The 17,806-nt window shown below is 41.0% G+C and overlaps 1 protein-coding gene across 1 annotated transcript in view; it reads right to left on the reverse strand.

Moving 5' to 3' along the window:
• The window catches only part of LOC126390476 (putative methyltransferase NSUN7), a 19,671-nt gene extending 5,811 nt beyond the window's left edge, over positions 1-13,860 (reverse strand). Inside the window, exons 1-11 of the mRNA XM_050044802.1 lie at positions 13,739-13,860; positions 13,535-13,663; positions 11,884-12,066; positions 9,962-10,020; positions 8,411-8,547; positions 7,500-7,652; positions 6,751-6,934; positions 5,396-5,609; positions 5,085-5,228; positions 4,585-4,686; positions 4,242-4,359 (exon numbers count right to left, since the gene is read on the reverse strand). Coding sequence (XP_049900759.1) covers positions 4,242-4,359; positions 4,585-4,686; positions 5,085-5,228; positions 5,396-5,609; positions 6,751-6,934; positions 7,500-7,652; positions 8,411-8,547; positions 9,962-10,020; positions 11,884-12,066; positions 13,535-13,663; positions 13,739-13,751 — 1,436 coding nt within the window. The 5' untranslated portion in view covers positions 13,752-13,860. The remainder of the gene's footprint in view (positions 1-4,241; positions 4,360-4,584; positions 4,687-5,084; positions 5,229-5,395; positions 5,610-6,750; positions 6,935-7,499; positions 7,653-8,410; positions 8,548-9,961; positions 10,021-11,883; positions 12,067-13,534; positions 13,664-13,738) is intronic.
• Between the last annotated feature and the right edge of the window lie 3,946 nt (positions 13,861-17,806).

Here is a 17,806-nt window from a genome sequence, read left to right on the forward strand (position 1 = left end):
TGATGGGAGAATTGGATCTCAGTGAAGGGTGAAGTGGTCCATAACTTTAATTTTGGAGACAAAAAATGTAGGCTTAGCGCCCTGTGGTCCATTGCCCAATAGGAAATGTAGAATACTCAAAAGTACTTTAAAAGTGCTTGAGTTACTTTTCTCAGGGAGTAACGTTGGAAGTACTTTTAAAGTAATTGGGTTACTTTGGGATGTGAGGATTGTTAAGACAACATCTGTACAGATGTGAAGCCCTGAGTACACCTGACTGATCTTTAATAAAAGCTGTTGTCTTGTTTTTTTTCCCTCTGAAAATATTAACCTAATGATCAGACACAATTTATTTAGCCTGTGTATTTGAGGGGACAGGTCTGCTCTGCAGCAGCAAACTGACATGATGCTGATTTACATGAGAATTCATGTAAAATGGAGTTTGAACCATGACCATAAATTTCAGATTGCCTGTAAATCATTTTAACAGGATGTGAGTGTTTCTGTGACTTCCTGTAGAGACTGAAGGCTGCTGGAAACTGTCTGGAAAGTGTCCGACTTCATTGCAGCTATTTGTCACTGCCTCCTGCTGTAGCCACCTGATCCCATCTACTTTCCTCAAGGTGAGATGCAGTTCATCTCGAACGAGCCTTCTTTTGGCCATGTTGATTTGCGTTTCCATCGCCAGTGGATCCAGCTCAGAGCCTCAGGACAATCATGTTTATGTGCCGCTGCACTGCCAGCTGTCACTGCTGGGTCCTGTTCATTGTATATATGGTATAAGTGCCCTCACCTTAAGATGTGTTGACAAATGTTGGTGAGCAATTCTCAGCAGACCAAACTAACCAACTAAGTTACTATAGAAATGTGATTATGATATGTATAAAAACATACAAATGTATTTCATTTGTTTGTAGACACGTACAATGCCAACATTGTCTTGTGGTGACTGGGCCGGTTGTACCTGTAATCACATCCAACAGTAAAGTTACGGTGCACCAGCAAACCCCAGAGTACACTTCTATTGCATCACTGCATTAAGTTGCTCTTAAAACTTAAGATTTAACAACCTGGAAAAACTAACTTGTGCTAAATGATAATTCTGTTTTTCTGATCTGTTTGTTTTACTGCCAGTGTCTCTCTATCACATTCCTTCTGCAGTCAAATATACAGGAACGACTTATCTTCTATGTTTGAAGTTGAAATGGAAAGCAACATTTTCATATATGAGGGAATCAGTGTGGAGGGAGTTTAGATGAATGTGTGTCTGGTATTAGTTGCTACAGACTATACAGTTGTAAAAAACAACAGGCAGCATGGTGCTACAGTACCTTTGTGTTGTCACTGAACAGGTATAGTAAACACAGAGGTGAAACAGCTGCTGATCGTCTCACTGCACAGCAGTAAGTTGATAAAAGAGCCTCTGTGCCCAAATATAATAACATTTGGATTTCTCTAAGACGATGGATGGTAGGAATGAGTGAGTGGTGTGGAGCAGCAGGCGTGAAACAGACTCTGAAATCTTCTCCACCCCATTCACCCCGACTGTGGGATTAACTACTGTCCCCACAGCAACCACAGCTGATCCTTTATACTGTCGTCAGCGTGGTGACTGTAACCTCTCCCTCTCTCACACACAGACACACACAGCTGTACATATACAGTATATAATGTGCAGATATAAGACAGCCTGTCATATTTACAGTAGACAGACATTATTTACTCCTTCCCTCACTCACTCTGTCTCTCTTACAGTCTCTCCTACGGTCTGTAACTCTCCAAAATTAAGCTCACTGCTCACTGTAATTGGATTCTGCAGTTAGATACGCATGCAGATGTTGAATGAGCAGCTGTTGAGCTGAGCTGTATTTTTATGAGACTGTGAATTTATCTCATATACTCTATGCCTATATATATATTTTTTTAACTTTCTGTGTATTCTGATTAAGCCACAGTATGAGGACGGACCTGTTACTTGTTGTCTGCATTATGTAAGCAGATGTTTTATAATCATTGCTTATAGCTACAAGGACTGTAGATTTCCCCCTCAGGCTAACCTCAATTTGAGATCAGTGAATGAACGGGGAACCCTTCTGCAGAAGAGAATAACTAAACTACTACAACTGGTTTCAGTGCAGTTTCGTGTGTATGTAGGTATGTATGTATGTTTATGTGTTTTTAGCCATACTGGAGGTGTTGCCCTTGGGATGGCATTGTTGGTCTGTTGGTAGGTCCCATAGACCAGGCATGTCCAAAATTTGGTCCCGGGCCAATTGTGGCTTGTCTTTCAAAATATACTATCTGTGGTCCGCCCGGTTAATCAAGCAAGATCACTTTACATTTTTTTCTGTTCACCTCATGACGGCAGGACTATCATACAGTTTGTAGACATGCACCAAGTAGGAGCTACGCATGATGGGCCCTGAAACAGCTACTGTATATTTTACAGTCAACATACATATTAACAATCACCAGCACAAATCTGTATACGACAAAAATACCAAATTAAATAAGAATTTACTTTTTTAAACGGTTTATTTATATTTTATATAGTTTATGTCAAATAAATGAAATAAACATATAATTCTGATATACATTGTCACTGACTATTTCCCAAAAGAAAAAAAAAGAAACATTGACCGAGATGGGTTTGCAAGGGCATCTATGGCAGATGACAGCATTTGTATTTTAATGTGAGTTCTTTCTTGAAAACAGGCATATTTCTGAGGTGGCAAGCTGAAACACTCCCAAGGGCCCCTTCGCTGCTTCAGAGAGAGCGGGCCCTCCAACCACTCTTTCTACAAGCCCTCCCATCCCATGGGTCCCAGTGAAACTGCACTGCCTGCACTGTCTATGTTTACACCCCTGGATGCCACAGACTGTATAACATAATAGCTCCCCAAAATTTAAGCCAAAACATTTTGATCGACCCCTAGTGTCTGGCCACAGTATAGGTCATGACCCTGCCACCTCCATGTTAGCAGCTGGGACGTATGTGGTACACAGGAAATACATTTTTTCCAAACATAGTTTCTGTCATTTCAGGAAGTTCTTATGACCTTGGTGTATATAAGTGTTTGTCTTTCTGAAAGTTTGGTTTTAATTAGTTATTTGATGCTATAAAAAAAGGGGTGGCGTGTCAAGCTTGACAGCTGATCAATGGCGCTGCTTGTGATTAAGTCGAGCTGGTGTATTGGCAGGATCTTGACAGCACGGGAAGAACGAGATGCTTTGTCCATCTGTATGTACTGTCTATAGTAAGTCCAGTTTGGTCCAGACTGAAATATCTCAGCAACTATTGGACAGACTGCCATGAAATTATAATCCCCAGAGGAATCTTGCTGAGTTTTGCTGATCCCTAGACTGCTCTTATAGAGCCACCATGAGGTTGACATTTTTGGCTTTTGGTGAGATATCTTGTGAACTATTGGATGAAATTTGGTTGAGACATTCATGGTGCCCAGAGGATGAATCTAAGTGACTTTAGTGATCCCCTGACTTCTCCAGCAGCATCACCGTCAGGTCAAAATGTTGATTTGTGCAATTTTTGCTTTTTTGACCCAAAACTAATGACATTCAAATACTAGCAGGGTAACACGCTATGCTAACAACTACAACATGGTAGCTACCTGCTTTGCATCAGCATGTTAGCACTGTCATTGTGAGCATGTTAGCATGCTGCCATTAGCATTTGGCACAGCCTCACAGAGCTGCTGGTGCGTCTGTAGACTCTTAAGATTGAAGATGTGCAGGTTGGTTTTATATTTGGCATGTTGTTTGATCTCAGGGAAAGTAATGGCCCTGATGGATGAGCATAAATTCAATAATCTGACAGAATCTCAGTCACACTGAGCGCACAATCAACTTCAAAGTAAATTTTATATTAAAGCAGGTGAGCTTCACTGTGAGCTGCCAATCAGCTGTCGCTCTCTGTCACAGGCTGGTTGGGTAGCAGAGGGAAAACAGTGTCTAAATGCTTTCAGCTTAGTGTTTCCCTTTGAATGCAGCTAGAATTACTTTTTCTAAAAAAACAAAAACCCTTATTGCTTTATGTCTGGCCTGTCGAGGAAACAGTACACTACCAATTTCATCTTTCTCATATTTGTGGTTTGAGCCTGTGGACTTGTAATGAAAAGTCTGAGTGCATAATTAAAAGCTTAATAGAGAGAGAACTGATACCTGCACAAAGAGAGAGCAGGTGTGTGTGTGTGTGTGTGTGTGTGTGTGTGTGTGTGTGTGTGTGTGTGTGTGTGTGTGTTTACCTGAAGGGCAGCAGTTTGGGAGGAGTATGTGTTTTCTCTAACACTCTCTTCACCAGCTGTTCATTTTCCTCAGGATACACTGAGCGCGTGCAGTAGACCACCGTCTGAACCTTTGGGACTTACAGAAAAGGGGAGAATACAAACAGTTATCCTAAGTTCTGCTCTTATAGTGCCGACATCTTATCAAGATATAAACAGGAGAAACAACTGCACAGACAGTGTTTTAGTAGTCTGTTTATTTGTGTTTAATATAGTGCTTCATTGCTCTGTAGGCCTATCTTTGTGTGTATATGTGTGTGTGTGTGTGTGTGTGTGTGTGTGCATGCTTTTAATATATACTCACATGAGAGAGCATGTGCTAGTAGTTGTGCCTGCTGGGCGGCTATTGTGTGTATTTTGCTGTGGGATACATAACTTCGACACAAGTCTGGCAGTAGATCCCAGTCTGTCAACAGAACCAAACTTATTTATACTTAACAAAAATTTAAACATAACACCTTTGTTTGTACTCCCATTTTTCACAGGTTTGAGTTAGAGATAGATATATGTCAAATTTTGGTCACAAATTTTTTAAAATCCGTATTAGTGAGCACTTCTCCTTTTCCAAGATAATCCATCCGAACGCATTTGTGACCAGAATCTAACAGGTATAAATCTATTGAGTGCATGAAAAAGTCATACAGCTTGAACTTAAACCTGTGAAAAAAGGGCGCAAAAACAAAAGGGTTTACATTTTTGCTCAGTGTAGCATTTTTTGTCATACTTGACAAATTTAATAAAAATACACTACATTTATCAATATTTCTATGTATTTATTTCCCTATAAGTTCATTTGTTACGTACCTCCATGTTCACTGTGGATGGTAGGCACGGGGTCATTGAGTGCAGAGGACGAACACTGAGGCAGCACTATGATGACCTTTAAACGCTGGACAGCAGCGTCCCACTCATCCAGACCAAGAAAGGCTTCTGAGAGTACTCGCACATCTACATTGGACATGAATGGCATCAGAAATGTCATGCGAAAGTACAGAAGTTGTGCTCATAGATTAGAATGGAAAAAGCCTAAAAAAATGTCCATTACACTTACATAACAGACCTGCATTAAATACTTTTAGAATATATTTTGTCTCTACACTCCTTTTATCACTCACTTTTGATGTCCATTTGTGTGAGTAGTTCTTGTATCTCCTCTATGTGTGAGGGAGTGTGATCAGCTCCACACACCAACACTCGGACAGAGCGGGCAGAGGCCGCCACAGCGATGTGAGCCACAGTCATAGCTGAGAAGGACCCCGCCACCAGGACATCTCCATTATCAAACAGCAGGGGGCGTAATGTGCTCACTGCCACACACACACTCCTGTCCTGCAACAAGAGACACACAGATGCACACATCTTATTCAGACATACAGAGTATTCTCCAATAAATCTGCCTTTAATGAAGTGTACATACATAAACATGTCATTAGTGCGCCATAAGTAGAGGAACCATAAGATTAGCGTCATTTGTGCTGAATGGTTGGCCAGCGAGGATAAGAAGAATATCTAAATTTACTCTGTTGGTGCAGTTCATTTTTTAAAGGGACAGTTCACCTCAAAATCAAAACTACATATTCTTACTTCTTACCTGTAGTGCTGTTTATCAGTCTAGATAGTGAGTTGCTGAGAGTTGGAGATATCGGCTGTAGAGATGTCTGCCTTCTCTCCAATATAGTGGAACTAGTTGGTACTCAGCTTGTGGTGCTCAAAGCACCAAAAAAAGTGCATCGGAAAAACTCATCAGCAATAACTCTTTGCAGAAATCATGACCTGGTCACTCAAGATGATCCACAGACCTTGTGAGGAGATTAATGTGGGAATTATTTTCTTTCTTCTGAACAACACCTTCCAACTGCACTGCACAGAGGGAAGTGTGCATCTACTGCTAGCTAACCTAGCACCACTGAGCTAGCTAACATTACAGCTCAGTTGGTTGAGGATCTGATACATTTTGTACTGTCACGAAACTGCTCACAACAAGGTCTGTGGATTATCTTGAGTAACCGGGTCATGATTCCTGGAAAGAAAAATTGATGTTGATTTTTTCAAATGCATTTTTTGGTGCTTGGAGCACCACAAGCTTAGCGCCATCTAGTTATATTATACTGGAGAGAGGACAGACATCTTTATGGCTGATATGTCCAACACTCGGCAACTCATACCAACACAATCTAAATTTATATATAGCATTATAGGTAATAGAAAAAATACATAGTTTTGACTTTTGGGATTAACTGTCCCTTTTATTTCATTTTTCAATTCCACTTACGAAAGTAAAGAGCCAGTAAAGTAAAAGTACTTCTACTATAGTTGGACATGTACTCTTTCCATAAGTCAGTCTTGTACCTGTCTTCTAAAATTACCTTCAAAAGCACCCGAGGGAGGAGAGCATGTTTCTCATTAATGAGTGTTACCTATATTAAGCTCAATTACACACTTCACTACACGCACAAGTTCATATACGTACCTGTGTGTTTAGTGCATGTGTAGTTATGAGGCTGCTGTGCTGCAGCAGAGCATGAAGCTGTTGGGAGAAGACAAGTGTGTCTGGACAGAGAGGGTCTCTGCAGAACGTTGCCTCCCTGACGTCAGCGATGATCTTCACTTCACACAAGCCGGCGCTTTTTAACACTTCACACACTTCCTCAACACTACAGAGAAGATAAGATGTAGAGGATATTTATGACAAATATTGTGACTCAAATGCACTGCAGGTTTTTCTGTTAAACATTGTTGCAGCATTTTAAGCTTTGCATCAATAACCACGGGAGTACTTTTTACCCCCAAGCTAAAAGAATGCTGAACCCTTCTGTCTCAGATACGCCCCGCTAAACTTCACTCACCATTAACTTCGTACTGCAGTCCCCCCAAACAGAGCCTGTCATATTAAACTCAGTGTCATTCTATGAACAGCCATTCTGTTAAACACTCGTCTTTACACTGACGTCATGTGCTCCTATAGAACCAAATAGATTATATGTGAAGTCTATGTGCCATAGAGAAGAACAGAGGAGTCCTGCTGAATGCACAAGAGTCATATAGATAATTTAATATGTTCAATATGTCCTTAAATGCAGGCGGTTCAGGACATGAGAAAATATCAAATAAGAGCAGAATGAATGTGTGAACAAGTGTGAAATAAACAAATGACTGCATGACCCTCTTTCTGCGTGTGTGTGTGTGTGTGTGTGTGAGAGAGAGAGAGAGAGAGCGTACCTTGTCTTGTGAGTATTGACCCAGGCGTAAAGTGGCAGACATTTTGCTCTGTTCTGTTTGGTCCTGACAGGATCAGACAGAAAACGGGAGACGCTTTGCAGATTCTGTTTTACTCTGCACCGAGCTAGAGATGCTGCCAGCTTGGTCTTACACCTGCAACAAACACAACAGCCTGATTAACTTAGGCATATATCATGTCACTTTTTTATGTCTTTCACCTTCAGTTTGTTTGCTTTCCAGATTTAACTACAATTTCAAAGTTGCATTAGCAATAAACTCTTAAAGCTACAGTTGGTAACTTTTATGAAAATAACATTGTGGCATATTTGCTGAAACTGTCACTATATTCTGAAAGAAGTACATCAGTCACTAAACCAACCAACCGACCGGTCAATCAATCAATCAATCATTCATTTATTTGTCACATGAAATTATACAAGGCACAACTCCAGTGAAATGTGATCCCATCAGCTCCTTCAACTTGTACAGTGTAATTTAGTCCTTTTGCATCTGCTTGTTGGCTGCTTTATAATTGTCCATGTTTCTGGATGGCTCTGGTATGGTTGCTCCTGAAGAACAACAGCAGCGCCGCTCTGCAGCCACCTCTGAAGGGTGTATAGCAGGGAACCACAGCAGGAGCAGGACAGCACCTCACATTTCTATCATGACACCAGTCCTTATTGTCTGTAAAGCACACGCCTCGTCTCCTTCTCTCACTAGAGTCCTCTGCTCTGTCTGGCTTGTCGGTTATATCCTGTGTGTTACGAGTCCTGAGAGGTTATTTGTGCAGACTGTGAAAACAAATTTCCTCTATAGAGGACAATAAAGGTTGAATCTGAATCTACGGCTTTAAATGCAAGATGTTAATGCTTAACACCTACACATGCCTGCGCACACACATGCACACACACCTCTGCAGACTGCTCTCCAGATTCCTGACTTCCTGCGCAGGCTCCTCCCCTTCCTTTTTTGAATGTTCACGCAACAAAAACCTTCGGTCCTGGAAGTCAAACAGCATCACCATCGCCAATGGCAACAGGTCGCTGGACTGAAAAACATGGGCGTTTTTATCATCATCGTCATGATCATCATCATCATCATATGGAATATAAGGTATGTTGGCAAAATACCTTGTTTTCATTTTGACTTGTCATGATTACAAGAAAACCACAGTTCCAAAATTGTTAACAGTGACTCAGTTCCACCAAGTGTTCCAGTGAGTCATGACTGTGAACCAGCCTGCATAAAACCAGGACCCTGGAACTAACTCACCTAAACACAGTACAGTCATTTTTAATGTTATCAATTACACTTGTACTTTTCCTGCTATGACAAAAATGTCTGCTGTGAAGAAGATCAATTGTGATCATCTTCAGTGATAATTAATATCTTTGGCCACCTGGGGGCAGTGGAAACAAGTTGTAAACACAACAATGATGTCTCATCTGTCTGCAAATAATAACAATTACACATACAGCAGATATGGAGCAACATTAGAATGCATTAAGAATCATGTTTTTGGCCACCAGGTGAATGTAAGTCCAATATTCAATTTCTTTTGACTCTGTTTTTGGTCTCCACCAACTATAATATCAACCATAATATTTGTCTCTTTAGCTGCTAAATGCTGCACTATGTTCACCAGCTAGTCTCTAACTGTATGTGTGTTAGCTGTTTGCTGCTGAGCAGGAGGTGTACAGGGGCTATAGGGGTTTTTGTTTCTTTTTTTTTTTTCTTGCTAAAAACAACTTCCTGCTGCATCTGTGGGTTTGTCACTACAAGCAACCCCTTTCACATTACATTCATTCCTAATATTAGGAAAATGATCAGCAAGTCTTTTCCCAAATTTCCCTTTCTGTCTTTTATAGCCGCATGAACACTATTCTTTCCATAAACTTCAATTAAAGTCTCAGTGTGTGTGTGTGTGTGTGTCTGAATATGTATATTGCACCAAAGAGGCATATGGAATCACTAAGAGCTGTGCAGCTTTTATAGTCACACTTGCAGACTAATGATCTGCCAGCCTGCTCTATGTTTCACCCATTCCTTAATAAAGTCATCCATTACACACACACACACACACACACACCCACACGCACACACACACACACACACACACACACACACACACACACAGGTTAGATGTGTCTCTTTATCCATGTATGTGTCATTGCACAGTGTTTTATAGACAGTGTTTTATAGTGTCCCAGTTGGAGGGTGCGTCTGCCTCTCTCCTGTGTGCACCATTTGCCACCTATAACCAGCCAGACTCCGTCCAGATCTGAATACAAATGGCCTTTAACTGCATCCCCGTCACCCTCACTTATTCTCACAGAACACGGCTACTTTATCTGAAGACAGATAACTCCCAGACAGTTTAACAGTCAATAAGTAAGTGCTGAGGTGTTTTTACTTTCAGTTTTGGGTTTGAGACCACTCATGTTAAATCTGGTGGGACTCACAATGTGCTGAGAAGTGTGGAAGCAGCTGTCAGTGATGATGTCCTCCAGTAAATCTTGGTCTAGGAGAAAAACGATGTTGTTAATGGGCAGAAAAAATATCAAAACATCAGTTGGATTTCATATCAAACACATTAAAGCTAATAGAGAGAAATCTTAAAGGCTCAGTTCACCCAAACTGCTAAAATTGATAGCTACACAAAAATAAAATCAAGGTATCCTTATGAAACGGTTCGTATGATTTCTTATGAATTAGTGCCACAAGCATGGTTGGGTGTCCCGTGGGCGTCGGTAGCGTAGTGGATAGTGCCGGCGCCCCATGTACAGAGGCACCGCCTTGTTGCAGCGGCCGAAGGTTCAAATCCAGCTCGCGGCCCTTTGCTGCATGTCAGTCCCCACTCTTTCTCTGTCTCCCCATTTCACTCTCTGTCCTGTCAATAAAGACAAAAAGCCCATAAAAATAATCTTTAAAAAAAATGGTTGGGTGTCCCATTCTCAACTAGGCCCTATTATAGGATCTGATACCAGACTCCTAGACTGCGCCAGGAATATAAACCAAAAAAGTTTCTACAGCTTCCAGGTATACCTGCGCTATATGTGGCCCCATGATGTGCCGTAGTGTTTCTCTGGCATGGCCCCGCCTGTTTACATTGTAATGACATCCCAAATTTTTAAATGGGAAAATGCGTTTTGGGCTGCAAGGGATTTTTTGCTGCAGTGCAGTGAGTGGCCACGGGGAAAAAAAATGGTAGCAAGGTTTAGTGGCATTGCTAAGGCAGCTTAACATTATGACATGATGTGACCTGTTGACATAACTTTATGTTTTGTTTCCACATGGTCACGAACACCGGTCTCCTGGGTGCTGTTTGAACCAACCACCTCCTCAACCTTCTTCCCTATGAAGACTTTATCGTCATTTATATTACATGGCCTCACTTCCTTGTTTGCCCCTGACAGCCTGCAGTGCATAGGTCATATGATTACATCTTATATCTTGGCTATTAAATACATGGTTATATGCGAATTACAGTGCATTACTTTTTGTAGTTGTAAGTACCAACAGTGAATCAGAACAGCACTGCTCCATCCAGCTTAGTCTTGGCAAGGTGCTGGAAACATCAATAAGTCCGAACAGGTAGAAAAGATTTCCGCACTATGACATCTATGCAGTGTTTCACTTTATTCTTGAGCTTTCGGTCTGTTAGATCTTTATCAGAGTATACATCTGATGAAGGTTTAATAGACCAAAGCTCAAGAATAAAGTGGAACACTGTGTCAGATGTAAATGAGTGGAAATCCATTCTGCCAGTTCTTGCAGCGAATGAAATTGTGTGAATTGGACTAATAGATACTTATCAGTGCAGCTTTTTCACTGCTCCCAGCAACACAGACATACAAGTCAATTCAGATGCACTGTACTGAGCAATAGCTCCAAAGCTGGCCAAATAAAATCAAAACTATCTGCAGATACCTGTCACCCCCTACATGTGCAGTCAAATACTGTGTGTGCCTGCTCTGCCCTGTGTGTACGTGTGCCTTTGTGTGTGTGGCATTGTGTGTGTGTCCATGCCATGCGCCCTCTTATCGCCTCCCATACAGACATCTGCTGCACCTCCAGCTCAAGTAATTTGCAGTCACATGGAGAAATGTAATGTATGACTACATATACTATTTAATCTACAGTCTGCAGTTGAAGCCGCTTTTCAAAAGTGGATATTGGAGTTGACACATGCTGCAGCTCCACATGGCATTCATTATGGAGATAAGGCTTCCTTATAGGAGGTGAGTAAGGTCTGCAGAGATAGCAGGAGAGTAGATCAAATTAATTTCTCCCTGACTTTATGTTTAACCATCAGCCCGTGCTCTCCAGGCAGGGTGCGTGCTTCTGCTTAAATCTCAAAGTTAGTAACTTCAGTAATTAATACATTTAAGTGTGTTGAAGGCGAGTTGGTAGGCCTGTCTCTGGGTGGCTTTGTCGCCACTCTCTGGTAGTGGCGCGTCTGTCTTCTTCCCATAATGCAGAAGTTGTTGTGCGACCTGCTTCTCTGTACGCAGCTGCTGGAAAACGTCTGCTGCCTGCAGGTAGGCCTGATCTGAAGGAGGAGAGACTGTAGAGAGAGGGGATGAAGTAAGGAGATTGAATTGGGAAGGGTGAGGAAGAATAGAGGTTTGTGGGATATTAAAGTAGAGCGTTGATGCAAATTGGAGAGAGAGGATACAAGGAAATGTCATGAAAGGAGGTGAGGAGACATCAGATGAATTAAGTTACAGTGCATGCCCTTAGAAATGATACTGCTGACTGATACTGTAGCTGCTAACAGTAGGAGGTTTAGATATCAATAGGCAGTTGGCCTTTGTCACAGCAGACATTTTATCCTAAGCTCTAACTTTAGGATAAAGTTTTTTTCTTCTGCTTCAACTGCGGCCTACAGCTCAGCTATAGGTGACTGCAACCTGAGGCCACACAGGTATATCTGAGAGCCTTGTCTTTGTTTTCACAATAAAAGCCCTTGCCCTTTGTCCGGTGTTGAACTCATGGATGGATTACTGAACGGGCCTACCGGGCACAGGCCCAGGGGCCCAAAGTGTCAGAGGGCCCCCCGTGGCCTTCACCTGCAAAATGTCACTCCAAGAGACTTAAATACATGACAACCAAAAGGGGCAAAACAACCACAAAGTGACTCAAAATCACTACAAAGAGCCGCAACCTTGACCAAGAAGACACAAAAATAACTGCTAAGACACACAAAATGTCTACAAAGAGATGCTAAGGAACTACAAAGAGACTCAAAACGACCACAAAGACACACAAAATTTCTACAAAGACATTCAAAGCAAATACAAAGAGAAAGGAAGCAACTACAAAGATGACTTTAAAGACACACATCGTGTCTATAAAGACATTCAAAGCACCTACAAAGAGACACAAAGAAACTCAAAATGTGTGCAAGGAGAGACAAAAAGACAACAAAGACACACAAGAAAACTGTAGACAAACAAAACCACAACAAAGAGATGCAAAGCAACTGCAAAGAGACTTAAAATGAACATAAGAAGACACAAAAAAAACACAGACTCACAAAATGACTCCAAAGACACAAAATTACAACAAAGAGATTCAAAGGAACTACGAAGAGATGCAAAACAGCTGCAAAGAAGCTCACATGACAACAAAAAAGGAGCAAAACAACCACAAAGTAACTCAAAATCACTACAAAGAGACACAAATCAACTACAATTAGACTCAAAATGACCAGTAAGAGACACAAAACCAAAGTGAAATGCATTACGACAACAAAGAGAACCCGCAGAAAGACAAAATGACCACAGAGAGATGCAAAACAACAAAATGAGGCATTTCTCCTGTGTAGGAGAGCTGGTGGGGCCTTCTGCATGCCTGTGCCCAGGGGCCCATTGTCTCATAATCTGCCCATGGTTGAACTGCCACTTTCATTATATAAAAAGAAAATTGATCAGTGTACGCCTGTACTTTTCTTACAGCCTGCTTGATAAATCTTTGAATATACACTGATCCCTTACACTGTGCTACAAAAGAGGGTTGAATAAGAATCTTACCTGCTGAAGGTAAAGGTGCATGAAGAGGGGAAAGAGGAGGTAAAAATGATACGGGCTCCTTGTGGTCCTGATGTGAGATGAAGACCTCCTCTGTCACAGAGCTCGTGTTCACATCCTCACTGCAGCCCACTGTGAGAGGGGGAACAGCTTATATTACACACTCACACAAAACAAACAAACACAACAGCAGCATAAAAACCTTACCTTTGCCTGCCATGATCACAGCAACAACACCAAACACTTGTCAAGCCTGTCTGTAAACAATTTTCAGTCTGTCTCTCAACATTTACGTCTTCTACTCTTTTATGCTCCCGCCAGCCTCTGCTGAGGCAGCTCACATCTAAACAGACACAAACATTGTTTGTTTACAGAGTTGAATCTGAGCTGTGCAAATGTAAATAAGACGCATAGTGCCAGTCAGGGCTGACATGTGATCCACCCTCCAGTTTCTGTGAATGTGAGACAGTGCGGCTGTTGGACGCCGTGGGTAATTGGGCTCCTCCTGGTGCAATTAGACGGCCAGTCACATACATCAGCATGAATAAATTATAGGCCGCTGTCCGACCCTGGACAAAGGTCCACCTCTCACTGACCTGCTTCACTTGTTTTTGTGCAGTTTCTCTCTCTCTCTCTCTCTCTCTCTCTCTCTCACACTCACACACACACACACACACACACACAAATATGAAGCAACAGTATACAGGATGTGGTTTGATTACAGGGGTGGAAAAGGTGCTCAGATCTTGTACTTCAGTAAAAGTAGTAATACCACATTGTAGAAGTATTCAGTTACAAGTAAAACCCCTGCAATCAATACTTTCTTAAGTAAATGTACATTAATATTAGCATAAAAAAATATACTTAAAAGTAAAATACTCATTATGCAGAATGGCCCATTGCAGAATAATATATATCATACTATTGGATTATAATTATTGATGCATTATTGTGCTCATCACTTCAGTGTCGCAGCTGCAAAGCTGGAGCTCATTTGTATTACTTTATACACTGCTGGGTAGGTTAATCTTTACGTAACAACCTATTGTACTTCATTAAGTTTATATTTTAGATTAATAATCTGAATCTGCAACGTAACTACAATCATCAAATAAATGGAGCGGAGTGCCTCAGAATTGTTCTTAAGATTTTAGGGGATTTAGTGTTGTCTGGTGGTGAGGATTGCATCTTGCAACCAGCTGAAACTTCTCCTGGTTAGAATTCCTTCTGTGTTCATTCATCATTGAGAAGGTTAACCAGGAGTGAAATCTCTCCAAAACAAATGCACCCAGTGAATAAAACCAGTAAAGTCCTTGTAAAAAGCAGTTTGATAGAGCTGCAGAAAGGCAGCTTATTTAGCGCCTGTTGTGTATTTGTTTTTTCCCACCGATAACTGAATTTAACTTAACTAATAACTTAAGATTCAGACATTCAGGAGGTTTTCACTGAAAGACATATTAGCCGCAAAGGTTTCCTCCTCTCCAAAACACATAGGCATGGTGATTTAAATTGGTAAAAACACTATGTAAAGCAGTTTCATGTTGTACACTCTTGCTGCGTAGGGGCTGCTAACTACTATAACTGATGGGAAAACGCAAAAATGCAAAAACGCAAAATGCAAATGGCTCTGTCTAGAGCCAGTGTTTGGTTTGTCCGCTCTGGGCTACTGTAGAAAGATGGCAGTGCAAAATGGTGATCTCTGTAGATGAGGACCCGCTCCATCAATCTAAAGTAACGAAAATAAAATGATTATTATTTTAAGAATTTATTTCCAAATAAGATATAGTGGAGTAGAAGTAAAAAGTAGCAGGAAATGCATATACTCAAGTAAAGTACTCTGAATTGTAGTTAAGTACAGGACTTGAGTAAATGCACTCAGTTACTTTCCTCCACTGGGTTGAAGGCAGTGATGTAGGTCTTTGGATGACATCACTTGACTTGACAATGAGAGCTGGCACCTGAGGGATTAACATCAGGAAGTCACTGGGAACACTAGCCTCTAATTAAAGTGGATTAATAGAGAGAAACACAGATGGAACGTAATCAGCTTTCACAGCGCTCATCAATGTTTAAGCACAAAGTTGGAACTGACCAGAAATGTGCAGCGTGTCCAATAAGGCCATGTCAGTGCAAATGGAATAAATTAATGAATATCAAACAGCAGTGATTTAATGAGTGTGAGGCAGTTTCCTCTGCTCCACAGGCAGGAGAAACTCTTAAGTCCACTTTAGAGGAGCAGGACTGGAAGAAAAGGCTACAGCGGCTTAGTGTAATCTGCATAGACGATGATGGGCTGTTTAAAATTGCATAGCAGGTCTTACCTTTGTCATTCAGAATCCCCCTCACAGGAGCAACATGGCTCATCTTCTCAAAGAAATGCAGCCTGAGCAAATATCCAGACTCTGACCACCAACCTCAAACTGGTGGTCTCTGCTCCGCACTGGGTATCACATAGTGTCCCAGTGAATTAGAGTACCTCATACACTCATCACCTCTTTGACTTGCGTGGTTTTGTTCTGTCCTGAGTTTGAAATACCATGGCAACAATATGATAATGAAGGAGGCCTTTCTTCTGTGAGACGGATATACAGTAAAAATATATAATATATTCTGTTTTTATTACCTTTAATACTGACAGGTCACCATCATGTGTTATCCCTGTAAGAGTCTTGTTAAGAGTATGCAGTACAGTATACAGTACCGTGTCTGACCAGTTGGACTTGTTGTAAACTTTATTCATACAGTCTCCTGATGAGTGACAGCAGGGAGGCATCAGACAGGCAGACCAGATTGAGACTGCCCCCTACTGGCCACTGCAGTGCTTCACATCTCAAGCTGTGGTTCAGATGTAATTCATTTCATTCATGCACCAAAGGCATAGGTGTCATTTACACTGGGGACACTGAGGACATGTCTTCATCACTTTTAAAAGCATACTTTGTTAAAATTTCAACACATACCAGCTCTTAAAGTCTGGGAGTTATGAGTTAATTAAATTAATGAATGTGTCATCAGCATCATTAGGTGCCACATGCACATTTAAAGAGGACTGAAGACTTAGAAGGGAAACTTGTAAATGAGAAAAGTTCATCTACAAGAAAAAATAAGTATGTGAAAGCAATACAAGTGTTTGACACCAACTACTCTGACCTCATACTGATCTCCCCATTACAGTATCTAAAATCACACAGAGCAGGTTAGGAAGACTGTGTCAGAAAGGTGTTTTTTTCTCCAAACCAGTTTTCAACATACATAAAGTGACGCCCTTGGCTAAAGGACTCACAGTACCAGAAACTCTGTTGAGTAAAAGTGACTTTGAAAATGCAACATCGGTCCCTCCCCTGTTATCACATCTCGCCTACACAGGCTATTTATGTTAGCTACGAATTGCATGAGAGAACTTGCTCTGCGTAGGTTAACTTTTCATTCTTGTGAAACGCAACAAAGGTAACTTCATTTGGCATGCCACAGCAATGTCAGCGGTTGGGACTCTTCCTTTTGTGTGCACTGCAATAGTACAGTTATGAGATCTAGTGGGTTTCACCACAGCCCCTTGGAGCTGTTAGAAAAGTTCCTTTACATCCTGAGAGCTCTTTTCATGCTGAGTCTAAAGAAATTGGTTGTAGATTAACCATTTCATCAAAATGACTCTCTCTGCAGCCACAGGAGGCTACATCAGTTATTATTTGTGACCTGCTGCTTCTTATTGTTTTCCTTTTCTCCTCTGAATATAGTTTTGCTTATCTGGCTCGGTGTTGCTGGAATCCCAGCAGAAGCCATTGCTCAGCTGCTGTAGGTAGGTAGGCCTACAATCAGTGTCAAACACTGTACTGTGTCTCTGTTTCATTGCTTTCAATTGTATAAAAGTGGAAAACTAGAATTTGAAATGAGTGTTCTGTAGGCTACATCATTTTTATTTGTGCTAGTCTGGTAAAGTGTTATTAGACTAAATAGAAAATGATTAGCTTCTCTCAATGTTATGCTAAATTCCTCAGAACTTTAGCGAGCTAGTATACATTCTGTACATTAGCTAGCCAACAGACAATTTATTCTGAGCATATGCTACATTCTAGCTTTATGTTGCCATCATTTGTAGAGGGAAAACTCATTTTTACAACACCCTACATGATATTGCTTCATATTGTAACATCATAACACTTCACTTCAACCAGGACATGTATGAAAAGGTAGATAATGTTGGCCTCAATATGTGATTTTGCGCTGGAACTGTAATTGTGGAAATAAATAATAATAATTTTTTTTTTAAAAAGTGTT

Source organism: Epinephelus moara, chromosome 5 (genome assembly GCF_006386435.1).
Source record: "Epinephelus moara isolate mb chromosome 5, YSFRI_EMoa_1.0, whole genome shotgun sequence".
In the NCBI taxonomy this organism is placed as follows: domain Eukaryota; kingdom Metazoa; phylum Chordata; class Actinopteri; order Perciformes; family Serranidae; genus Epinephelus; species Epinephelus moara.